Consider the following 27,156-nt stretch of genomic DNA (forward strand, 5'->3'; position numbering starts at 1 on the left):
TGTCCTCTATGTGTAGCCTCATTTTACTACATGAGGCACATGGCCTAAAAAGTCCTTTTTTAGGAGTAGTAGACATATTAAATATCAATACTCCTTTTCCAACCGAACCTGAAGAAGTAGTAGGCAAAAAACCAAAGATATAGGAAAAAAACCTGAGCAGAGCTCAGTGGAGACTCCTCTGCACGACGTGCGGTAGAAAATCTGAGGGACTAGGGCTCCTTCCAGGAAGGTGAGAAGGGTGATGGTAGCTGATTGGCTCCTGGCCAAAGTTTGGTCCTTTTTACATAAGGACCTAGATAGGCTACTAATGTGAGGCCTCTGGCCTAGTACTAAGTATATGTCTATGTGACATTACTATTGTTATTTACCGGGGACTCCTACCCCGACGACGGGGAATGATTCAGGCATGTGAATCTATGAAAGATACCCATAATACTGGATAAGCCTGGGTGCTTCCTGCTTCCTGTTCGCACAGAAGCCAGGAAGACGACGGAGGAAAGACAACGTGGGGCAGACGGCGTGCTGAGGTAAGTAAATTTAAATGTTTGCAAAGGTGCACCACAAAAAGTGAAACAATAAGTGCAAATACTGCTTATTGAAAATAAAGATTTAAAGAAGACCTTCAACATCTCTGAGAAATACTTCTTCATTGTGCTTAAACACCATTTGCACTTATTGTTTCACTTTTTGTGGTGCACCTTTGCGGTTGTTTCATTTGCATTAAAATTCCCTAGGGAATAGGCACAGTGATGATGGGTGCCATTCAGTGTGCACACAATCCCCTTGATTAACTTAAGGGTCAACGAACATCACGGGGAGAAAGCTAGTCAGGTGCTGACTTTAGGAAGGGTCCATCATTAAATTCTGTTTTTTACTAAATTTAAATGTTTCCTTATTTTTTTTTTTTGCTTCCTCCCCCATTCCCCTGCCCTACTACGTCCGTTCTGTACCAGCCGCCACTGCCAAGGTATTGCCAATTGAGGTACAATTGCACAGTTTTGGGAAAGAGATCTAAAACTGGGGACCTGGTTAGTAGGAACCTAGTGCACTTCCAGTCGAATCAGATAACAGGAAAAAAGTGGGGGGGACCATTTCAACAAGCATTGGCATAGCCAATAGGTCTCACCTTTGGGACATTATTAGTGTTTAGCCATGCAACAGTTGATTTTGCACCAAGGATCTTGTGCTGCATAATTAAATACTTATAAGGTTCCAAATGCGAGACCTATTGGGTATGCCAATGCTTGTTCCTCTTCCATTTCAACTGCCCCAGGCACAACTGTCAGCAGCCTAAGAACCAGGGCTCACACCGAGTGCTTATTTTACATCCAGCAGCATGCGGTCCCATCCCTCAGCTGAACGTCTACAGCCACCTCGCCTGCCAAGAGTTCACTCACCTGGTTGTCCATAGCTGGGTCCCCCCCTCACTGGTCTTCTGCTAGTGGCATTCAACGCCCCTTTGACGCTGGGCTAGGTCACGTAAGCCCCCTACGAAGGGACAGAGGGACAGTGACAGACACAACAAATCCATCCAGGCTCCTGCCCCAGCTTAGGCTCTATCTCTGCGCCCTCCATACACTGCAGCCACAGCCAGCGCGCAACCAATTTGCTTCCAAGGCGCCGGATAGTAAGGATCAAATTTGGCCAATCACAAATAAAAGAGAGAGTGACTTTATCCCCTTCAGGGTAGCCCTGTGGCCTTAGATACAGAAGTAGGACGTCAAATACAAGCCGCGTGAGCACGAGACGATGCTGTAAGTCTCACTCCTTAGGGAAGACTAGGATGAGGAAACGAATGGCCATCTTGACGTGTTTTACAGTTTATTTCACCAGGCGCAGAATGAGGGGAAAAGGGACCTACACATTTTTACCGTTTAATTTTATTAGTAAATCAATTTTAATCATTACAATTAGTGTAAAAATCCAACAAATTTTTGAGGGCCACTTCTTAGAACTCCGCAATGACATGTAATGTAGTTATCGTGTAGAATTCCCATTAGGATGAAACAAAAATGCAAAGGCTGCAAGCGGTCTAGTATCACTGCTACGTCACATATCACATGACAAAGGAATGCCCACTTTCTTGCTTCGATTTCTAAGTCTCAAAGTGCACGTCTGCACAGCAAAGAAAACTTTGTCAAATAATACATCTGCCAGTATGCTTAAAGGTGTTAAAGATATGCTTTAAACATGTTTAATCTGCTTATCACAAAGTGACAAGTGCCTATAAGATACACGTTCATGGGAAGTATACATTTGGGTAAATTTTTATTGAAATTTTTTTTTAAAGCATGTGAGTGGTGCGCACGCGCCACAGCAAGACATCTGTTTTGCATTATCGTGCACGCATCTGTGCACGATAATGGAAAACAGATGTGGCCCTTGCGGGTAACCACAAGCAATAGGCCATGGGCGGAGCAAAGGCGGGACATGCACCCGCCTTTGCCCAATTGCGTGCGGTCTTTCTTAGAAAGATGCACACAAAGCCCAGTAGCCAATTGAAAAACAAAAACACACGCACAAGCGTGTGGTGAGCTGCTATAGGCTCGACCTGAAAAGGTATTAAAATATTCAAATGGAGTCGGAACCCAATATACCCTTGCAGGTATGGGCAATAACGTTTTCAAAGAGAAGAGGTTTACCTACAAGGGATTTTGTTTATCTGAAGTTTTTGCAACTTTTTATAACAACTTTTTAAACTCTCACCCTGAACAGTGGTGGAAAATAGTATAAATCAAAATAAGTATACAAAATGATCACAATTTATCAAATGAAATCATGAATCATACACGGGCCAACACAAACAAGACAAACAGGACTACAGCCGCTCACAGAGATTTATGCAAACCTTCGTTTTGAGATACGGTCCATTGCTACGACTTAACCGGCAACTAAACATAAAAGAGTGGTGCCGCCAATTAATGGTTTGACCAACACGCAATATCTGTTCGAAGATACGCGACAGTTATTTATCCTTGGTCTTCAATAACAATTGCTCAACAATTACACCTGCTAAATTAACTCAACAGTTTACATTTCAACTGTAAAGCTTTGTGGAGCCACAGTCAACACTCTGTCCTGAAGATGGTCTGATGGTTTTATTCCTTTGACAGACCGAAACGTCGACTCCAACATCTATCTCTGTATTACATTCAGTGTTGAAATGACATAGAGAAGGTGTCAACATAGTTTTTTTGTATAGGTTATCTGACGTCACCTTACATGCTATGTTTTGTTGCTTTTCCCTGACAAATTTTAAAATACATATATATTAAATATATGAATGTTTTTTTTTAAATATATTCTGTTGCCCCGTGTATGATTCATGATTCATTTGATAAATTCCGACCTGAAAAGGGGCACTTTCCTACAGCAGGATAGGTTGCATTTACCTTGTACAAGCTTTTATATGCATCTCTGCACTGCCTCAACTCCCCGCTCCCCCAAATTTTCTTGAAGAGCAGCAGCTTCTTTACTACTGTTCCCATGGTTCCAACTTTTGCTCAAAAATACTGAAAAAGAATGTTAGATTCCATCTTCTATCATTCTAGTTTTTTTTATGGTATCAACAAGTTCTTTCATCTTCACTGTCTAATTAACAGCACCTCTTCGATATGTCTGGTTCCATTAAATATAACAATTAAAACTATGGGATCTTATGTTTTTGCTTTTTGGAAGAATGCAGGGTCCTTTCCTTAAATGTTCTTGTTCGCAAGGAGGAACATCCAGAAGCTTTTGCTGTCTTTTCAGAAGACATTCCTTCAATAATGAGTGTTCGAGAAAAACCTTGAGAGGTTACCTAGACATTATAAAAATGTGTTGGATGAAGACTGCAGAAGCAATGTTTAGGTGGTTTGTTAGAGTAAACCTTTTTTGCTCCACTAGATTTGCAACGCTTTTGAGCATTTCCTCCTCAGCCAAATTGCCTTAGTCAAAGTATTTATCTAAACTGTAAGGGTTCTTGAAAGCTCCTGACAAGAGCTACCGGTCTTATAATGTTCCTTCAGGAGCAGTAGATTAAAGGAGTACATCTTAAGACTCCCTTCAAAAATATCTGGTATTAAAAGTTGATGCTTTGAAGTGAGTTCCATCTCTGAAACGCTGATTTGTGCCTTATAATGTGTCTTATGAATAGAAATGTATATTTATTTAAGCATGTGCAGTAAGAAGCCTAAAAGACGCATCGGAGGGTGGAGTTTAGGCTAATCCACCTTAACTGGCTGGAGCTGTGAATAACTGAATGGGGTGAAGAGTGTTCTTTGTTAAGTACAATTCTTTTAAGTAAGTAAGTAAATCTTTCTTTATTCGATTTTCAAGTTAGATAAAAACCATAAAAGAATTTCTACAAGCAATTCTTTTAATACTGTTTGCAAAGTGTGTTGAAGGTTTCCACCTTCTCCACACAACCATCAAAGCAAGGGAATCTAAGACAGATGCACTATGCCAAAAGTGAATAATTAAATCCTGCAACGTGATCACTCCTTGAAGCCTGTATAATGAAAAAGTAGTAAGACAACAGAAAAAAGTTATGCAAAAACTTGAAAATAGTGAGGAGGAAGCCTTACCTCGGGTTTAGATATTTAAAAAAAGCCACAATTTTTAGCGGGAATTGATAGTCTATCGAGGGTGTGGAGTAGAGATTACCTTCTAAATTGTTTCTTGGCAGAGGAGAGGGATGACAGAAGGTAAAATGCCAAAAGTATCTGATAATTAGGAGAATTAGCTGTGGAGAAACGTGTTGTACATGAATAAAACACAAACTGAGATATGTTAAGCAGCCAATTGCTGTGTTTACATGTTATATGTCGAGCAATCGTAAATACAGAAAAAAAATGAGTTACAACATGACCTTTGGTCTCTGAGGACTCTCATATTGGGCAAAGGAAAAACTTGAAGGATTTTGCAACTTGATGGTCTTGGTCCTTTACAGAATTTTTATGCATGGAAAGAAAAGACCTACACACAGAGACACCGTTTTTCTATCTTGGCAAGGATGACCAATTCATCTAGTGCATTCAGAACACTAAAGAAAATAATCTCCTGATGACAATCGTCTATGTGTTAGATGAAAGTAAATACCGAGTGTCTGAGTGTTTCTTAGACTCGAATGGACTTGATTTGTCACACGCAATAAGTGTATTATTACTAGTTATCTTTCTTGAGAGACCAAGGGAACTTTAGAAACCTATCCAATCTGATATACCACAAAAAGAAGAAGGACCATTTGGGAGCTGCAGGATTAAAGGCCAGCAGAGCTCCCGCAGCAAAGGAGGGGCCGTTGTTTGCTGCTGAGGTGGGTGCGAACCACAAGCCCCAGTTAACTTCGCGGACGGAAGCCACAGTGATTGCATTGCACCAGGAGGGGCAGGATTAAAAAACAGTAGGGCTACTGCAGCGTGGGACGCGCCCAGGGCGCGTGCCCGGGCGAAGACTGGGCCAAGAGAGAGCCAGTCCGCAGCCGGATGAGGCTGGGCTGGGCCACCTCCCTTGGTCCTGTGATCGGTGTTAGATGGGATATAGCTTGAATATAGCTCCCTTAAAGTACTGTATTTACATGACTCTACATGGTTTTGTTAACCTAATATTTTATACTTCCTCATCCTCTCTTTTTGCTATTTCTGGTTGCCTTAAAGGGTAAATGTCACATTGCTGAGACAATTTTAGAGTCTACATGCCGATGCAGTCGCAAACACTTGGTTGCCGGCGAGAATGGGTAAGAGGAAGCAATGTGGACGAATCCGGGGGAGCCACAGCGACCACTTTGGATTCTTTTTAGGTCGAGCCTAGCGCAGCGTGCATGCGTTGCTCTGGCGAGACTTATAGTAAGGGGGTTTCAAAAAGCTCATCACACGCTCGTGCGTGGGGCCTATTGCTTGCGGTTACCCACACAGGTACCATCTGTTTTGAATTATCGTGCCCAGACATGGGCGCGATAATTGAAAACAGATGGGCTGCTCGCTCTCGCTTGCGTTCCCTCTTTTGTTTCCCTCTCGCGCGCGCACATCATTTTGCTTGCGTTCGGGCCCCTGTCATCCTAGCGGTGCCAGTGTGCCCTAGTCGAGAAACAAAGTTATGGTAATATAGCTCTTAATTTCTTACCGTTTTTGGTGAGATGCTACATTGAAATGATCAGTAAAAGTAGCCTGAGGCATGAACCTTGTCTAATGCATGCTCAAAAGAAGAATTAAACCATGGCTATTCATGGTTGACAATGAATAAACCGTTGTTGGCTATGCTTTGCTCATTAACGTAAAATAGAGTAGTGAATGTTTGATTACAATTATATACATAAGTAGGCTCTTCTAGTGCAGGGTGAGGTGTGTAAAGTTATTTCAGCTCACTGTATATAGGAGACAGTAGTATTTAAGATTACTAACAAAAGCGCATTTTGACACTGTATAGTGCCAAATACTATAAATCGATGTGTGCATGAAAGAAGGAACTCCATCTGGTGTCTCTCCACCCAGAAATGTGACCCTAATGAGCCTAAGCCCACACTCAATCTATTAGCGATAGTGCTGTACATAGCCGCCTGTCAGATCCTCCTAGCGAAGGAAATTCCATCAACTTCACAACTTTGTCATCTGCACCAGATTTTTTGCTTGGCACAAGTTCACTTCAAAACAAGATGTGTGGTTTACAAAGCCGTCCTCTCAAAGGAACCCAATTAGCAGACCACCAAAATTAATATTTCTACCATCACCCGTACATTCAGAATCGCCCTGACCAGTATATATACTATAAAGATTTGAGAGCCTTCTACTTGTATGGTCTAAAGACTGTGGAACGGGAAAATGGAACGATTTTAGAAGTAACATCTGTAACCCACCACCTGATAAATCGGCAAGAGATATTAGCGAATGAAGAAAGGCAAAATGAAGTTATGAACATACCTATATTACTATTGTAGTGCTTGTATAACTCCGTCAGACGAGGCGGTTTGTGCTATGTACCACATATGTATCCTTGTTTATCTATAACTAAACTGGTGTATGTTAACCAATACGTAATAAAAAAAGTTACAAAAATTAAAAGGACTGTGGAACGACTTCCCAGCACATCCTAGACTTGCTCCTCTATACTTGCATCCCAGGAGAAGTCTCAGATCTCACTTGCTCACTATGCTCCTTCCAGCCAAGGACCGATCCATCTCAAGCCTTCAGTTTGCAAGCCGTGCCTCATTCCTCGATAATCTTACATGTGGACAACTTTCCACCATTGCTGTGCAGTCTCCTCTACCCTCTGCTGCACGGTACATAGAACTAATACATGTCAGAAAATCGTGCACAGAGTGAGGGAGAGCGGATTCGGGTGAAAGGCAGAGAGTTTGGCAAAGAGAAGTAGGAAGGATTGAAAAAGTGAGAGCATGTGGGGAGGAATGACCAGTTTCAGATATCGAAATGCATTTTAGTAGACTGCAAATTAATGTATTAAAGCAAGTACAGATTTGTTGTTTGTTTCACAGTATTTCCACATACAATGGTTGTGCTTTTTATTAGTACTATTTTATTTAATTTTAAACTATGTGAATAGATTCTGCTTTGTGTGTGTAAATACAATTGTTGTACTTTTGTTAATACTTTTTAAAATTCAGATTCTTTAACCCCTCCCATGCTCGTGACGGAATCGTTCCGTCACGAGCCTCGGGTGGGCTGTGCTGGTGTCGGAACGGTTCCGTCACGGCCCGCTCGCCGCACCTGCGCGGCTCGTTCTATTAGGCGGGCGGGCGGGGCCGTGACGGAACCGTTCCGTCACAAGCACAGCCCACCCGAGGCTCGTGACGGAGCGGTTCCGTCACGAGCACGGGAGCGCCGCGCCGCCGCCCCTCCCCCTTAGCACTGCGGCGGAATAGCCGCCGCAGTGAAGGGGTTAAAGTGTGGCTCAAGCCAAAGTGGCTAAGAAATTGTCGTTATCAGAAATTGTTGAAGTGTAGCGAGTTTGGTGAGAGGTGAAAAAACCCCTCCCTGCCCTTCATGTGTGTGGAAGCCGCAGTGGAGTGGTTTACGCGTGGTGCAAATTGTACCCGACTCGTAAATAAGCGGATGGACTTTCTTATGCTTTATTGTGCTAAAATCTTTCTCGTGTCAGTTATTGAAGTTATTTCACACATCATCCTTTTCCCTTTGACTATGAAGTGGACCTCCCCGCCTCCTCCAGCTGGGAAGATTAAAGGCAGTTGAGCGGAGGCGGTTATTTTGGTGGCAGTTTTACTGAAAGTGAATTCTTTTATTTATGTGCTTTTTTAGTTCCGGCGAGCTTGTTTATAAAGCAAATGGGGAGGTGGTTGAGTAATTTTTCTTTTTTTTTTTTACAGATGTAGTGTCGGATTCCAAAATAGTATCATACAAAAGTAGTGCTTTTGTTGGAGAGGAAATGAGCTTGCACACTATGTGTAAACGTTCTGTCGAGATTCAAGGATTTGGCAGTCTTCACCAAGACTCCAATCCTAAAACAAGCATTGGCATAGCCAATAGGTCTCGCCTTTGGGACCTTATAAGTGTTCAGTTATCCAGCACAATATCCTTGGTGCAACAACAATAAGTATTGCATGGCTCAACACTTATATGGTCCCAAAGGCAAGACCTATTGGCTATGCCAATGCTTGTTTAACTAGGACTGCAAACATTCTATCAAAAGAAATAGCACTTACTGAGAAGAGAATGTCGATGGAATTTACAAATCATCCAGATGACCCTCCATCTGCTACTGATCCTTTGTTACCGGTGGACACAGTGGGCATACCACTGTCCACAAATCCTAATACAAATTTGGTAGAGAGGACTGATAATATTCTGCATAATGTCCTACTTCTCTCAGCACGACCAGTAAAAAAGAAGAGAGGTGGAGTAAAAAAACCTGATCAAAGAAGATTACCAGTCTGTTGACGACTGACCAGGAGAACTTGGCTGTGCATTCCCAAATTGTAATCTGCGTTACAATCACTCTTACTTCCTATCATATTACGGCTAGCAGGTGAAGCTGTCTATCAGTACCCTCCCTAAGAACTTTGAGGCTGTAATGTTGGTGGGAGGTGTGGGGCTCATTCACACATCCACATCTGCGGTACCCTCTAGAGAGGGCTGTGAGGCCATAGTGTGCAGTGATACCTCACAGCTTGTTCATGGAGATAAACGACCTGCACAGGGGGCGCCCCATTCCAGCAGGGGTCGGAGCTCATTGGAAATTGCATGAACAATGGGGGGTAGTAAGGACTCAGCGGCTTTGAGGCATCCCACGGACCAGAGGACAGATACTCATACTATGCCTCCACTTAGAGGAGCCATTGGTGAAAGGACTTACTTATTGGGGTCAGCCACAGTGTCTAAGGGAGAAAGGGCTACTTTAATTTTGCCAACTGATTTTGACCCTCTGGTGGCTATCTTGACAGGTGTCCCTCCCATTAAGCAAGGTAAAATGAAGTCTACGACAGACTTGTTGTAGAAGGTTACCCACTGGTGAAAAATACGATAGTAAATAGACAATATATATCTCCTTATACCATCATGGCCACAATAGTAAGCTGGGTTGGCTCTAATGTAAAAAAGGACAGGGAAGGCGACTGTATTATCTTCAATTTTAGGCACCCCATCCACACAAGGGTCATAGTTAATAGCCACTACAGGAAACGCTATGTTTAGCCCTGTGAGTCACCATAGTAATAGGGCGCTCCTCTCAGCAAGGATGTCACAGCACCCGTATTTAAGTCCAGTTATTCCTCTGACCAACAGATATGCACCACTGAAGGACCTAGACACTATAAATTGACAGCCAAGATCTCCTGGGTGTGGAAAAACCGTAGGATTTCCTGCACTGACAGTTGAATTAGCTAGGCCATTGCTGCAGACGGACTACACCTCCATCAGTCCTCCCATCATTAAAATAATGACCTGGAACATTGCTGGCCTGAGGGCCAAGAGAGATGAGGAGGGGTGGTTCGAAATAACAAGGTCCTGCCATGTGGTAGCATTGCAGGAAATGTGGGATACATCTGACTCTTTTGTTTTGGATGGTTTTATTTCATTTTTTAAACAGCTTCTCCCTCTATAGCATGTTGTGCTGAGGGCGGCCTGCTAACCCAGATATCCATTAAATTGCCTGCTCCATTAAGGTGGTGACTTGCTACTCTCCCCATATGCTAGAGGTGGAATTAACATTCAGTAAGCATCCTATCTTGTTGGTGATTAATTTCTGTAATTCTTTCACTAGAACTAGCGATATTGAACATATTGTCGCCCTAGAGGGCTTTTTAGAGTGGTAGATCATCCATTCTATGAGGTCATGATTTTGGGGGACTTTAATGTACACCTCTGTCAACACAAGTGTACTTTAGTGGAGGGACCTTGGGACGGCTCATTACCTTCAGCTCATTTGAGCATTCGTCCCAAGGTCTTTAGGGAGAGGGTCTTCTTGCAGCTAATAACATGTACTGCCTTGAAAAAACGGGGAAAGCAGATTCTGTACCAACATTTACTGGCAGTGGTCATTTTTTTACCACTGATTTCATTTTGGTCTCTGCTCCTTTGCTCCCCGATGTACTCAATCTATACTGATGTTGGACTAGTTTTAGTGATCACAAACCTCTATTCATAGAATTAAGAAGGGCTCAGATCCTTCATGGTGTGGAAGGAAAGAGCATAGCAAATGGGGAATCAAAAACAACAGACCAGGCACGTAGAATTAAAATGGGAAAAGATAACACCGGATGTGTTTTTTTAGATAATATTTACGCAGAAGGAGCGGACGACATTGAATTCCGTCTTGATAATTATACTCAGGAAATTGTGGTTTTAGATGCTTATAGCAAACTAGTTAAGAGGATATTCCCCAGCAGAAGCTTCCTGCCTCAGATTTCCATCCCCGAGTGAGACACATGGATAAATACCGAGAAACAGGTTCTGCCTGAGAAACGGGGAGGTGGGCGGGCGCATGTGAATCTATGAAAGATAATACTGGAGAAATATAGCGTACAGGTAAGTAACTAATTCCTTCTTCAGTATTACATCTTTCATAGATTCACAGGCTTGTATCAGAGTAGTAAGCAGTGCTCACAAAACCTGCAGCGTTTCCAGGATAGAACCCAGAAGGAAGTTCTGCAGGAAAACAACGTTAGAACATGATCTAAAATACACAAGTCAGATAGGAATAAAAACCAAATTCCCTTTAAAATATATTGTGTAAGTTCTAGAAAGAAAACATAATAGTACAATCTAACGATAGCATACTACATATATATATATATATATATCAATGTACTGAATAGAATAATAACATAATCAAATTATACCTTAATGAAATAGGCGTTTCAGAACAGCTTGTCCCACTGCCGTGTCTTCTTTCCACGCAGTGTCCAGACAGTAGTGCTTGGTAAATGAATGCACACTCTTCCACGTCACCGCTCTGCAGATGTCGGGCAGCGACACTCCTGCGAACAAGGCCATTGATGTCGCCATCTTCCTTGTGGAATGTGCATTCACTTTGGAAAAGAGCGGCTTTCCCGCCTTTTCATGACATTTCACGATAGCCGATGATATCCATCTGGCAATACTCAGTCTTGACAGAGGGAGGCCTCTCCTTGGTCCTTCAAATGCGATAAATAATTGTTTGGATTTGCGGAATGTCTTTGTTCGTTCAATGTAGAACTTCAAACATCTAGCAATGTCCAAAGAGTGCAAAGCTCTTTCTGCTTCAGATGAGGGATTGCTGAAAAAAGTAGGCAAAACAATTGGCTCGTTGAGGTGAAAAGACGTAGGGACTTTGGGTATAAACGTTGGATTTGTCCGTGATATAACCCTGTCCTGGCGAAATTGTAAGAAGGGCTCTTCCACTGAAAAGGCTTGAATTTCGCTAACCCTCCTCGCCGATGTAAGGGCGAGCAGCAGGGCTGTCTTCCACAAGAGGAACTGTAAGTCTGTCTTGTGTATAGGCTCGAAAGGCGGCCTTATAAGTTGCGCCAGAACTGTATTGAGGTGCCAGGGCACTGGCGGGCGCCGAATGGGCGGAAAAACTCTAAAAAGTCCTCTAATAAACTCCTTTATTAGCCTGGTAGACCAGAGAGATTGCTCATCTGGCTTTCTCCTGAAATGTGATATTGCCGCCAAATGCACCTTTATCGAGGCATGTGACAGACCTTCCTTAGATAACGACAACAGGTAAGGCAGAATACCTTCAGGGGGGGACCGTCAACGGGTGTAGGTTTTGACTAGCACACCAGTGGCAGAAACGAGTCCATTTTGCTGCGTATGTCTTGGTTGACATAGCTCTGGCTTGCGATAGAATATGTCTGCAGGCTTGTGGAATGCTCAAATCTTGGAATTCCCACTCACGAGGTTCCATGCGGACAATTTTAGCGATTGTAGGTCTGGATGCAGAATCTGACCGTCGCTCATGGAAATGAGGTTCTGGAATGTCGGGAGTTGTACTTTGTTGCCCCTCCACATCTGTAGCGAAAACCATGCCTGCCTCGGCCAGGCTGGTGCTATCAGAATGACATGACACGGTTCTAACCTCATTTTGCGAAGTACTCGCTGTATTAAGGGAATTGGAGGGAACGCGTAGGCAAACCTTCCCGTCCAGTCCATGTGAAATGCATTTCCCCTGGAATCTTGCTGAGGGTACCTGGACGCAAACTGGATGCATTTTGAATTGTCTCTGGTTGCGAACAAGTCTAATGTGGGAGTGCCCCACTTTTGAAACAGTTTGTGAAGCGGAGTGTCGTGCAGTTCCCACTCGTGCGTCACGCTCGCTGTGCGACTCAGGGCATCTGCCCGTGTGTTGAGGATGCCCTGTATATGTTGTACCTGAAGCGAAATGCCGTGATTTATCAGCCATTTCCAGATTCTTTGCGCCAACGCAGACAGTTGTTTGGATCTTGTTCCGCACTGCTTTAGAAGGTAAAACATAGTCGTGGTGCTGTCCGTTTGAATGAGCACCGACGAGTGCCGGATTCTGGGTAGGAAGGCTTGAAGTCCCAGAAACACCGCTTTGAGTTCCAACATATTTATGTGAAGCTTTGCTTCCCTGTCTGACCAGAGGCCCTGGATCTCCAGATCTTGAAGGTGCGCGCCCCATCCTTTCAACGAGGCGTCCGTTGTCATCACATAATCGTGATCCTGAGGTACAAAACTCAGACTCCGATTTAAGTTCTTGTGAACCTTCCACCATGACATGGCCACCTTCATACGGTGAGTGATGGTAATCCGATTCTCGAAGGTTCCTTTGGACTGAACCCAATGCTTGTTCAGTTGTTCCTGCAAAGGTCTCATTCGAAGATGGCAGTTTGGCACCAGTGGGATGCAGGAAGATATCATTCCCAACATGGATTAGTACATCCTCACAGAAGTGAATCCTTTTTGTTTGAAGGGTCGTTGCTAGACGCATTATCTTCTTCATCCGATCCTCGGAAGGATAAGCTTTCACTGCCTTGGTGCATATCCATGCTCCTAAAAAGTGGATGCCCTGAGCTGGTGTAAGTGAAGACTTCTCCAAGTTGGTCCTTAGTCCCAAGCGCTGAAGAGACCTTGTGGTTTCTCTGAATGATGGACCTGTCACCAGCCAGTCGTCCAGATATGGGTAAATGTAATGCCCTTGCAATCTTAAATGGGCCGCCACCGGGGCCATGCATTTGGTAAACACCCTCGGGCCGATTTGAGGCCGAATGGAAGGACCTTGAATTGAAAATGGCGACTCTCCACGATGAATCTTAAATATTTTCTGTGCTTCCGATGAATTGGAATATGGAAGTACGCATCCATGAGATCCAATGACGCCATGTAGTCCTTCTCTTTTAACATTTGAAGGATCTCTTGTAATGAGAGCATTCTGAAGGGAATCTTTTTTTGTATTGATTCAGATCCCTCAAATCCAATACCTGTCTCCATTTCAGAGTTTGTTTCTTTTTGATGAGGAAAAAATGCGAATAGAAGCCTTTCCCTCTGTGTTGTCGCGGCACTTCTTCTATAGCCCCCTTCTGCAACAGTGAATGGACTTCCTTCTGCAGCTCCTGACGATGTTGGTTGTGCCTGAGCACCGGGGGATGATCTGGTGGCATTTCTACAAACTGTAGGGTATGGCCTCTGCTTATTACATCCAAAACCCATTTGTCCGAAGTTATGGACATCCAGTTGTTGAAGTATTGAGACAGATAGTTGTCGTTTTCCGGGATCTGCTGTGTGGGGAACGCCGGCCTGAAATCATTGACGTCTGTTAGATTGTTGATTCTTCCCTCTATTGGAAGATTTGCCCCTAGACTGCTGCTGGTAAGAGGAGTTGGAAGGCCTGTACTGGTTGCTTGAATTGTATTGCCTATATCCCTGTTGGTTATAAGGCTGATATCTGTTGGTCTGATATGAAGGTCTCTGATTGAATTGACCTCTTGCACCTCTTTTACGAAAGGACTGGAACCGTCCTTGTTGAAGGGATCCCAGCGCTCTATCAGTATTCGTGTCAGATTTGATACCTTGTAGCGCTTCGTCTATATGTTTTCCAAATAAATTTTCGCCATCGAATGGCATATCTACAATCTTCGCCTGTACCTCCGGACTAAATGATGTTGCTTTAAGCCAACCCTGTCTTCGAAGCGAAACTGCTCCAGCCATCTGCCTGAAAGCCATAGAGGCAACGTCCATGGCAATGTCAATTGATTCAGCAGTTGACCTTGCTCCGTCTTTGAGGATAGCCGCTGCTTCTTCTTTCCTATCCTCCGGTAGTGCAGAAAGAATGGGTGGCATTAGACAGGCAGCAGCAGACTCTGGTGCTCTATACTTTTTTTCGATTCTTGGAACCGAAACCGCTATGGAAGCCGGTGTCTTTAAAATTTTTAGGCCCTCTTCCCAAATGTGAGGGATAATCGGGATTGAGCGAGTCGATTTCCTGGCGTCATCTTTGAATTCATACAAGACACATTCAGTTTCTTTAACTTCCATATTCAAATTAAATCTCTTAGCTGCCTTCTCCATAATGTCATAGAACCCTCCGATGTCTTGAGGAGGAGAAGTGGTTGGCAGTGGAGTAGGTGACGGGGCCGATGGCAAAATGTACTCATTCCATTCCTGCCCCGTAGCATCATGTACAAGCTCCCCTTCCTCAGGCTGATCATCCTCATCGGAATCCGTTAGATCATCCCGGATTGTTATCACTGGCGGTGATCTCACCACTTACTCCTGAGAGGTAGATTGGGTCTTTGGAGGTTGCGATGAAGCCACCTGCGTAGATGACTGAGGAGCAGGCGTGGCTTGAGCGCCGATGACGGAGGTCGCCTAGCGTCTCGGCTCCGCGGCCGAGCTCTCACTTATCCTGTTACCGGGGGGCCCCTGCGACACCTGCACCCCGGGAATAGTCCCCTGGAGACCCGGACACCACCCGCCTGTGAAAGGAGGTCCGTGGCGGCCTCAGAGCCGAGTGCGGACGGACGAAAAGCTCGGCGATACGGAGCCCAAGATGGCGCCTGCTCCTCTCTCGCCTCCTCGGAGCTGAGGACGGACGGGGAACCGGAGGAACCGAACGCCCTGACCCCCCGACGGACCAAGCGTTCTCCCCCTATTGGAGCGGCACCCTGCGACCTGACCCCCTGGTGACCCCTGAAGGTGACCAACGCCGCCCGCGCTCTTGGAGCGGAGTGGGGGAGGGGTGAGGATTCCTGGCTGCGACGACGGCCCGCAACACTGGTCCTGACAGCTTGGGGTGCATGAACTGCACCCTGGCAGCGCGGAGAGACATTGCAGACCACCCACGCGTTCCCCCAACGCGAAGAGACTGCAGCCTTTGACACCACGAGGCGAGGCTGTGCGGCGCCCCTTGGGAGAGACAGCGACTGCTGCGTGGAGCCCTGACCGGGGTGCGCCCACTGGGGTGGAAGAGCTGAGTGGAGTAGGGAGTGCCAGCTCGGGCGCTGCTGAGGGGGGAACTCGGTGTGGCGACCCGCCATTCCGGCGTTATCACCGGCCCCGTAGAGGGAGGAGTGGCTACTAAACTCTGTGGGACGACCCTGTCATTTTGCAGCTGCGGAACCTCCGGGAGGAGCCGGGGGACAAGTGAACGACCCAGGTGGGCTGTGGAGGCTGGACGGCCCGGTTCTACCGCCACGCCCGGACGTGCGGGGCTCCTGTCGACCGGCACTGCTCCTGGATTGGCCTACCGACGGACGCCCGTCCTGACCGCTGCTGGCCTCTGGGGGCCCCTGGGAGCCGCGGTGAAGCGACGGCGGTTCTGGGGGCCGCACCGCTGCGGTACCGGCCCTCGACTTGCTTGACCCCACCGCTGCTGAGGCCTAACTGGAGGCCCTGCCCACCATGGGGAAACCGAGAGGCGCTAAGGGAGGCACCCAACCCGCGTCTGACGCGGAGCCGCCGGACAATGAAGAGCGACTGCACGTGGAGGGGCCAGGGGGCCCGCAAATTCAGGAACAATTGGATAAAATCCTGCTGGCGATCACTGAAACTAGATCAGCCCTCCGAGAAGATATTGCTCAGGTCGCGATGGGCCTGGGACTGCTCCGAGCGGATCATAGCAAGTTATCCGACAGGGTGAAAGAGGTGGAGGGATCGGTGCGACAACTGGAACCAGCGCAAAAAACTTTGGAAGCCACAATGAAAGACGCTCTAACCCGCATAGACGCACTGGAGAAGCGGGCGGAGGATGCGGAAGGGCGCAACAGGAGAAATAACATCCGAATCGTTGGCCTTCCGGAAAAAAGTGAAGGTGGGGACATGGTGTCGTTCCTTGAAAATTGGCTGCGGACGACGGTGGCGCCAGAGGGGTTGTCCCCCTTCTATACATTGGAACGTGCGCACAGAGTGCCGGCCAAGCCGCCGCTACTGGGCCGACCGCCCCGTCCGGTGGTTGCGCGGCTGCTCCATTTTCGCGACAGAGACCTCCTGTTGCAAACGGCCAGACAGAACGGTCCTTACCAGGTGGACAACAGCCGAGTGAATATTTTCCCGGACTATACCTATGAGACACAGAGACGTCGTTCCTCCTTCCTGGCCGTCAAGAGGGAACTACGAGCCGAAGGCATCCAGTATTCCTTGCTGTTCCCGGCGCGCCTCCGCATCATCGTGGACGACTCCACCAAATTCTTTGATACCCCAGACGATGTGTGCAGCTGGCTTGAACTATACAGGGCGGGCGCAGATGGATTTGGAACCTCCTCTCAATCCACGAGGGAGGACATTCTGCAGCGGAAACCTAAGAGGTTCAGACATCGCAGAGGCAGGACTGCCCGCCCCTCCACGACGGAGACTGCGGCGGAACGAAGAGACGCGCTGGTCATGGTCTCATCCATGTCTGGTCCCCAGACCGGCAAGGGAAATGCTCAATCGGAACCTGGAGAGAGTGGAGGACAATCGGACACGGAGGGCTCTGAACTGGACAGTGTGAAGCTCCCGAAGGTCACCCCTGGGACAGCCGAAGATTTGCTTGACGAACAATGAAGCTATCGGGTGAGACAGTGCTGATTGCGGGGTTACGGGTTGAGGGAGGAAATGCGGGGAGGACTGGGCTCCTTAAGGGGAATTGTGTGTGCACTGATTCTAGAAGGGGTCGCAGGCGCTCTCTAGATGGATCTTGATACCATCGGGCTCGGCCGTGTTGCGGCTAGCAGTGGGACCCCGCGTCGTCGCTCGGGCCCCCACGTTGCCCTTAAGGCATGCCTACGGTGGCTACCGTTAGGTTCATAGGGGGGGAGGATATAGAGAACACAGTTTGGATGGGGACTGGATGGTACTGTTTGGAACCTATTCTGGAGGGGTTGGACAAGGGCTTATGTTTGCAAGTTGTTTTACAGTTGTTAAAGGGGGAACTCGTCATCGGTACCGATTTCAGTGGGTACTTCACCATAGCTGTAAGGGGCTCAGAGGGACAGGAGGATGTGGAATGGGACAATGGCTGACCTATCGAATCTGAAATGTGTTACTTGGAATGTCAGGGGACTGCACACTATGTCCAGACGTCATAAGGTCCATGCTTACTTAGTGCGCAGAGGAGTGCAGATCGCGCTGCTGCAGGAGACGCATCTCACCAAAACTGAGGGTATAGCGCTGCAGCGTAGATGGCGGGGACAGGTATACTGCACCACCTACTCAGCTTACGCAAGAGGCGCACTAATATGGATAAGGGCGGGGGTACCCATGCAGGTAGTTAGCCACACTATAGACCCGGAAGGAAGATATGTCGCATTAGCAGGGAAACTAGGGGGAAGGGATCTAAACATTTGCTGTCTTTACGCGCCCAACGTGGACCAAATCGCCTTTCTAAATGGGCTGTCAGGATCCTTGGCCCGATACCTCTCAGGTCCCATCCTACTAGGGGGCGACTTTAACTCAGTGCTGGACATTGGCCTTGATAGGTCTCATCCTCCCCTCCCAGACTCCCCGACACATAGGGTGGCCAAGGGTAGATTACACTGGCAGACTAGTTGGGGACTGACAGACATCTGGCGGGCGCACCACCCACACACTCGAGATTACTCCCACTTTTCGGGCATGCACGAACTACATGTGCGACTAGACGGCCTATTAGGATCGGGAGAGGTGGTTGCTTCGGCTGTGCGGTCTGAATATCTGTCGAGGACTCTCTCCGACCATAACCCTTTACTGATTGATCTCAGGTGGCTCCAATGTACACCGCAAGTACCTACCTGGAAGCTGCGGCCCGAGCTGCTAGAGGACCCGGTGTTCCGAGGGTCCCTAGAGGACAAGATCGCGGGGTACTTTGAGGTTAACGAAGGTACGACTGCAGAGAGGGCCACGGAATGGGACGCCTTTAAGGTGGTGATTAGAGGCTATTGTATCACGCAGAAAGTTGGAGTGCGCCGGGTGCTACTGGAGGACCTGGCCAAAGCTGATCGTGCCCTCCGTGCACTGGAACTTTCACGCCCTGGCCATCCAGAACTTCAACAACAAACTTTGGCGGCAAAGGAGGCGGTAGCTGTGGAGGTTGAGCGCCTGCGCAGTTATGACCACAAAGCTTACATGACCAGATCGCTGGCGGAGGGTGACAAGTCGAGTGCCCTGTTGGCCTGGCTTGCTAACCCTACGAGACGGACCTCGCCAATTGTGGCAATGAGGACAACAGGCAATGAGGAGGTCTACACCCAACCCGGAATCCTTAATTGCTTCTGGAGGTACTACGAGAGGCTATACCGCAGTCGGTTGCCGCCAGACACTCCCACGACAGACACCTTCTTGGAGGATCTGCCGATCCCCACGTTAGAGGAAGAACAGGCGAAAGACCTAGGTCGAGATGTAGAGCTGGGGGAGATCAGGAGCGCGAAAAAAAACATGGCACGTAATAAAACACCGGGCCTTGACGGACTACCTGTAGAGTTTTATTCCACATACATAGATATCCTGGCCCCCAGACTCGTGAGGGTTTACAAAGAGGCGAAGACCTTGGGTCGGCTACCGGGCTCGATGCGCGAGGCCCTGGTGGTTCCTTTACTTAAGCCAGATCGGGAGGGAGTGGAACCAGCGTCCTATAGACCGCTCTCAATGCTCACAGTCGATTATAAGATTCTGAGCAGCATATTGGCCACACGATTGCTTGACCACATGAGCTCGCTGGTGCATATCGATCAGGCGGGCTTTATCCCGAAACGCAACACCACGATGAACATCCGACGCTTATTTCGACTCCTGGAGGGCGATCACGCAGATGCTCCCGATCCTATGATTCTCTCGATAGACCTGGAGAAAGCCTTTGACAGCCTGGAATGGAGGTATCTTCACAGGGTCCTTGAGAAATTTGGTTTGGGAGAGGGATTCCTGAGATGGACCACGGTGTTGTACGCCTCGGCGGTGGCTCGGGTGAAATCGGGTCCGTTGATATCCCAGCAATACCCAGTGGAGCGAGGCACGAGACAAGGCTGCTCACTGTCCCCGCTGCTCTTCGCCCTAGCGGTGGAGCCGCTGGCTATCTCGATTCGTACGGGGGCCCACTACAGAGGGCTACAATCTCCAACGGGTTACCAACACATCTCCCTGTATGCTGACGACCTACTGCTTTTCCTCGAAGACGCTGGAACGGCCTTGACCGGAGCAGATACGGTACTCACGACTTTTGGTGAGGTATCGGGACTCCGGGTGAATTGGGCTAAAACCTGCCTATTTCCGCTCCGCAGGGGTTGCCCCCAGCCTGATACTCATAGGGAGATTAGATGGGAGCCGGCCTGTTTTAAATACCTGGGGGTGTATGTCTACCACCGCCCTGCTGATATACTAGAGGGTAACATCTCCAGGGCCATCCGGGCGCTCAGGGGTAGCATGTCCTTTTGGTCCACCCTCCCCTTATCGGTGGCGGGGCGGATAGCATTGTTAAAAATGGTGGCACTGCCCCGACTACTGTACTACTTCTGAACACTCCCGATATGGATCCCCCGATCCATCTTCCAAAGCCTGGATTCTATGATAGTGTCGTTTTTGTGGGGCTCGGGCCGCCGCAGAGTGGCGCTTAGGACCTTGATGAGGCCGAGAGCGGAGGGGGGATTAGCAGCGCCTGACTTCGAGAAGTACTTCTTGGCGGCCCAACTACAGTTCTACACCCAGGAGGTGGCGCGGGAGTTCCGAGGTCCGGAGGAATCCCGAGGCAATGGCATACCCAGACATGTCTTATCGTTCATTGCGATGCAACAAAAGCTCGAGCTGAGAGGCCTCACTCAGGAGGAAAGTACCATACGTTCGTGCTGGAACCGAGTGTACCGCAAATTGGGCAGACCGAGACCTTATGCCCCGGAGATTCCTCTGGGAATGCTCACTGCGTTGCCCCACGGCGGAGATTGGTCCCGGCTGGGGGTCTGGGAGGAAATGGGTGTGCAGACCATAGGCGACCTCTACGAAGAGGGAACACTACTGCCCTTCCAGGAGCTTCGAGATCGCTACGACGTCCCTAGTGGTGACTTTTTGCTCCACGCGGCGATCACGAGAGCACTCCAAGCACACTGGAGGACTGGGCATGAGGAACCACAGACATCGGTAACCTTCCAGTATACTATGATGTCTGCAGGGACAATCAAGGCAGTGTCGTGCTTGTACTCTAGAATGATCAATGAGGGACTAACCCCCCTAACGGCTCTTAAGACCCGATGGGAAGCGGATTTGGGGAAGGAAATTCCAGAGACCACGTGGCCCCAGCTATTGCAACGGGCATGGAAGGGAACGCGAAGCGCCCGGTTTCAACTGGTCCACTTCTATGTATTGCATAGAGCCTATCTGACCCCGGAGAAGCTGCAGAAATACTTCGGCCTGGAGACGGCAGATTGTCCTAGATGCAGGACAGCCACGGCGGACCTTTTCCACATGCTGTGGTCCTGTCCAAAGCTGACCCCATTTTGGTCAATTGTAGGAGATACACTGACAGAGGTGACCGACAGATCATTGCAGATAGATGCGGCAGCAGGGTTACTACACTGGTTCCCACACACCCCTAAAAACAAACTTACTAGCAAGTTCATCGATTTGGGTTTACTTTTGGCCAAACGAGAAATTACCAGAAACTGGAAGGCGCGAGTTGGTCCAACGGGCGCTAAATGGCGCAATGAACTTCTCAAGTGGGCGGGAAGCGAAAGCACATTGAGATTCCAGCAGGCGGGACGGCGACGAGATGAGCGGGCCTTAGAGGCGGCGCAGGCTTGGGAAACGATAGTGCAGGCCCTGCGCGACATTGACACACTCACCGATTCAGACAGCACTGATGGGGGGCAGCCTGATTCCCAACATGATGCTATTGCTGGAGAGCCCCCGACATAGACAATCACAGCTAACAGCACACAACATGCAACCTCGAGATAGACTACCGATGACGAGGGGGGAGGAGGGTGGGGGTTAGGGGGGGAGGAGCGACGATCACTTCCGTTAAACGTTGGAATCCTGTACCATGATGAAGGACACTTTTCTTCCTCTGGGGGGCAAGGCGATAGGAGGGAGGGGGGATATGTTGGGTTGGGGTGTTTGAAAAAGCAGAAGTGATTTATTCTATCACCTATGAAAACCGGCGAGGACAGAGACAAATAAACAACAGCAGAATGGCACACGCCGCCCGACCCCCGGGTTGTGGGCTGAATGGCCGTGTATAGGCGTAATGTTACTGTAACCAACACGAACCCGGATTACATTTCAGGTGCCAATGTTGTACTCATACGTGTTTCCTGCAATAAAAATATATTAAAAAAAAAAAAAAATGACTGAGGAGCATTTGCCTCCGGAAAACGGCGGTAATAATCGTTTATCATGAACCTGAGGTCAGAGACAAGAGACACATGTATGGAGACTGACTCCTCTCGCTCCTCCTCTCGTGACTCCTCTTGTTGCTCTTCATCCTCATTATAATCACATGTTTCCTGGAAAGACTCATATCTAGAAGATTGAGCTCTGTCTTTGAAGGAAAATACCTCTTCTTCGTCTGTGTCCTGGCTCTTTATTTTGAGTTGCGAGGGGCTGTAGGCAGCACCTGAGGACTCTTCTCCATCTGAATTTTGTTCCAATAAAGATGACGGAGGTAAAGGTGAAATCTGCGTCCACGACGTGAATTCTGCAGATTTGCTTATGGTCGCCGAACCCCTTGACGACTGAAATGATCGAATAGAAATCATAGTCTTCGACTGTGGCGATTTAAATGCCTTTGCCGTTGAAATTATGATCTTCGTTGACGGTGTCGTCGATGACATAGTCACCGTCGACAGAGCCGTCGGCACCAAAGCCAGCGTCGACGGTCTCTTCGTCGACAGGATTATCATACTCGTCAACGTTGTCGTCGTCGACGTTGTAGCCGTCGACGCTGCTTTAAAACCTGTCGTCGACGAAGCCGTCGTCGTCAAAACAGTCGTCGTCGACGGTGAAGTCGACGACGGAGCTGAAGATTTTTCCACAGATTTTGCAGTAGAAGCTAGGGAACTGGTCGACGGAGCAGACCCTGTCCCTTTCTGACCTGACAGCTTCTTGAGAGGAGTAATAGGGAGAAATGACGCTGTTTTCTCCCTTGATTTAAACTTTTTAGACTCCACTTTTTCCTCAGAATGAGAGGCCTTTCTCTTTTTAGGAGTCAGGTTAGAAGATTCCTCCCCAGAATCTGAGTATGATGCGGCCTTCTTCTTTTGAAGCCACAACAGCAATCGACCCTCTCTGTCTCTCAGGGTTTTAGCAGAGAAGGTTCTACAATATTTACAATCCTTGGCCACATGCTTAGGATTAAGACAATATAGGCAGTCCTTGTGAGGATCTTCAGAGAAAAGCCTGGCCTTTCCACAGGATCTGCAAGGCCTGAACAGCCTCTTTTTAGAGCTTTCAGCCATTATGAAGAAAATAGGTACACACAATACCTTAATCCAGAAGAAAAGACAGTAGAAGTAAAAGGTCAATAGTTCACTCAGGAACAGCAAACTGAGCAGAGCTCAGGGAGACTCCTTTCTCACACGAAGACGGTTGGAAATCTGAGGCAGGAAGCTTCTGCTGGGGAGTGTGAGGGCAGGGCAGCAATGCTGATTGGCTAACTTTTGGACCAAACAATGAGGAGATCTGGTTACCAAATACTTCAGTCCCTATGGGCTTTTCTATGCAGTTTTCTTCTCTATGATACTGCTTTGGTCATTCTGTTACCGTGAGACTCCCACCATGACGAAGGGGAAGATACAAGCATGTGAATCTATGAAAGATGTAATACTGGAGAAGTATATAAATTAGCACTCAAACAGAGGAAAGAAGCAATACAGGATCAGGCAGGGGATGACTTAAGTCAGGCCAGTGTATTATCTAATAGCTGTCAGTTGCCTGTAAAGACATTCCCAGAGCAGGCTCTAAACTGGCCCCAGCTTTGCTGTATGCAGATGATGCTGTGTTACTTGCCAGAACAACAGTGGGGTTGCAAAGTCCTGTAAATACTTTGGAGATTTTATGGTCTCACTTGACCTTTCTATTAATTTTTCTAAGCCACAAACAATGAGGGTAAGAAGAACAAAGCTCTCTAAATTCAAGCTTTAAGAGAGGTGATCTGACTAAAGTTTCTACATTTCCTTACTTAGGCATCCTGTTTGATGAAAGGGGGTCTTGGGTGGCACAGAGGGCACTCAAAAAAACTCATTGGCAAGAGCAGCTGGAGCCACCATGGATTTTTCTAAGATACTGGGGGTCAAACAGTTACCCGCCCTACTGAAGGTTTACAATGAGAAGTGTATACCCATGACCACTTATGGTAGTGATGTATGGGGTTACAACGATGTTAGTGAACTGCAGGCTGTTGAGAACAAACATCTCCGCAGACTCCTAGCAGTACCCCCCTGCCCCCCATCTTTTATGGTACATGAGAAACTTGGGCAGGGTTATATTTCTGATACTACTGCTATAGCGCTGTTGAAAATTTGGTCAAACCCTAGTCTCACGGGGAACCACCTTATGCTAGAGGACTGCATGAAGCTTGATAGAGCCCTTAATATCCTGTGGCTTGGTCACGTCTCAGAGCAGTTGAAGATCTTAGGCTGCCGGAGCTGTTCACGAATCATAGGCCGTTGCGCCCTGATGAGCTGAGAGATATAAAACCATTATTCCTAGCAAGAAGAATGGCAGAAAGGGAAAATAGGGAACTCACCACATCTACAGCAAGGCAATATGCAATAGTGAGCCTAGAGACCCTAGGACAACCTACCTGGACATATATTAAGAGCGAATATCATCGTTCTGTTTTAACCAGGTTTAGGTTTAACTTTATCCATTGGGATTTATCAATCCCTAGGGGCTTTACAAAGACAGGTGCTTTAATGCCCTGCTCTTGTGATTATTTCTCGGAACACGACCTCTTACGTTTTGTTTTCTCCAGTGATTTTTTTATTGTAATCTGCTAGAAAAATATATTCTCCCATTGCTAAGGCATTGTAAATGTGCACAAGTGAAACCAGCCCTGACATATTTGTAAATATTATCCTCCCCACTGATCTGTTTTGGAGTTGCCAGTTTTCTATCAGGTGCTTTAAGACATAGGAAAAAACTGACTGAAGCTTAAGGGTGTTATTGGCTTTTAGCATTGAGTTGTTTTAGCAGTTTTATCTGTATTATATTAATGGTTTTATATATATGTACTACACTATTCTTCACTTTACAGGGTGGTTTAAATTTTTATCCTAGGTGTTCTCCGAGCTACACACCATTCTATTGTCTGATACAGCCATATGAATTACAATTCTGTGTCTTTTTAACATATTGTATTGATTAGTTTTAGTATTTCTTCTGCTTTGTGTGACCAGCGTTTATGGCCCAAGATGGCCGAATAAAGTTTCTTTGACTGGCATAAATCAAATCGCAGATTACTGTCAGTGTCAACGTTGCGTACAACCGTCTCTCGCATGCAAGTGCACAATACATATTCTATTCTAATCCAAGTTGATGCAGTTCTAAACTATTATTGTAAGGAGTCCTGATAACATTTCACAAGAGCTAAAGCTATTAAGCGAGCAAGACAGTGACTTAATATCATGAACCCTTCTCCCTTTCACTATTCCAGCTAATCAGCAACTGAAGGTGAATAAACCTAAAATCATACCTGCTTTTTCATGCTGTCATTCATATCTTTTAAAGTGTCGAATGAGGACTTCAACCTTTTGTTCTCTTTTACTTTTTCTTTGAGAGTTTCTGACAGCTGTTTAACTTCTGCCTCATGTTGCTGTGATGAAGGAGATGAAATAAGAATTGTAGTAAGGGATTGCACTAAGGCTGCCAAACAGATAGATAATATGAGTAATGAAACATATCAGTGATGAGTATACTGCTCAGAAATCTTCAATGTAATCAAAAGAAATGCTACTTACATGTTGTGAGAAATTGGCCCGATATGCAGCGTTCGCTATTCTAGCTACCGCTATGTATCGTTCCAAACGACCCTTATGGTGATTGGTTGTAAGTCAACCTTAGACCAGCTATCCTAGTAGCGTGGATACGAGCAGTCTTCGGGCTAAACTCTAGAGGGCGTGTTAAGCCAGCTGTTATACCATCACATACCCCTTGAACCCCAAGTGAAAGGACACCACACAAGTGTTATGAAAATAAACAGAATATTTATTAAGAATCACAACAGCCCTGGACTCTTTATGAGGACAGGGTACTAAGCACAAACCAAAACTCTTAGGAAAATACTTCAAGTGCACAATTAAAACAAGTGTCCGAGGACACGGAAAGTTTAGTGGTCTCGGGCGGACCCGATAAGGCAAGTCGGAAGCGAGGGACTCGGGACCCTAGAGTAAGGAGGTCATGCAGGCACCGAAATGCCGAAGTTACCTAGCCACGAGGGCTGCGGCTGCACAAGTCTTACAGGCGTCGGGGTCTTCGCTGACGAGCCAGGAGCCGGAAGAAAAAGGAGTTGCTGGCCGGCGACCAGTGCTGAATAGTTCGTAGGGATCCAAGCCTGGATCAGAGATCGTTGATACCTGAAAGCAGAGGGGACCAAGTTCGTACTACTAGCCAGTAGTCAGAGGGTACCAGGAAGGCACCGGTTGGCCGTCACCTCGACTAGGTGAGTGGGCGACGCTAGGCTCTGCAGTCTCACGGACCAGGAGGCGTTGTCGGCTACCAGGATGGAGGTGCAAGCTGTCCCACGAAGGTTGATGCTGTCGGCGTCGCTGGGCCCAGGATTGGGCAACAAGCCTTGGCAGATTTCAGGGCCACGTGGTGGGCCTAAAATGGCGTCTTGAGTGGACCGGGAGGGTCCGGGATGCTTCTCTCAAAGATGGAAGCAAGGGCCAGTCTGGAGCAACCAGACCAGCAGCGTTGGTTGTCGGATGTCGTCAAAGAAGGGCACAAGCCAGCGGCTAGTGACCAGACAACGTGCTGAGCAGCGAGCAGAAGGGCCCCACGCAGATCGTGGAGATGCTGGGAGACTGCACTTCGGTGCTGGAGCTGCTCAGGGTCGGGGCTTCTCTGACCCCAGAGCACTCACCAGAGAATTACTTCGATGGTCGTGCTGATTAAGAAAGCGTGCAGGTTTTGATGATGGCCGGTCCCTCGAGGTCTCGTCGCACCCACAGATCACAGCTGAGCTGATGACGTGGGTAGAGGTCAGAGGTACCAGGGAAGCCGGTTCTCGTCGAGCTGGGCCGTCGGATTCCTGAGGAAGGACTTGCAGCAAACCGCAGAGTTCTTAGATGGTGCCTGCGGATGCAGGGTGACTACTCCTTAGTCACAAGGGAGA

At 47.5% G+C, this 27,156-nt stretch overlaps 1 protein-coding gene across 1 annotated transcript in view; it reads right to left on the minus strand.

Annotated features, from left to right (window-relative positions):
* Positions 1 to 27,156, minus strand: part of CCDC138 (coiled-coil domain containing 138) — a 278,286-nt gene that overhangs the window by 165,035 nt on the left and 86,095 nt on the right. Inside the window, exon 7 of the mRNA XM_086934286.1 lies at positions 25,516 to 25,635. Within this exon, the coding sequence (XP_086790412.1) occupies positions 25,516 to 25,635 (120 nt within the window). The remainder of the gene's footprint in view (positions 1 to 25,515; positions 25,636 to 27,156) is intronic.

The sequence above is a fragment of the Lissotriton vulgaris genome, chromosome 8 (genome assembly GCF_964263255.1).
Source record: "Lissotriton vulgaris chromosome 8, aLisVul1.2, whole genome shotgun sequence".
Classification (NCBI taxonomy): Eukaryota; Metazoa; Chordata; class Amphibia; order Caudata; family Salamandridae; genus Lissotriton; species Lissotriton vulgaris.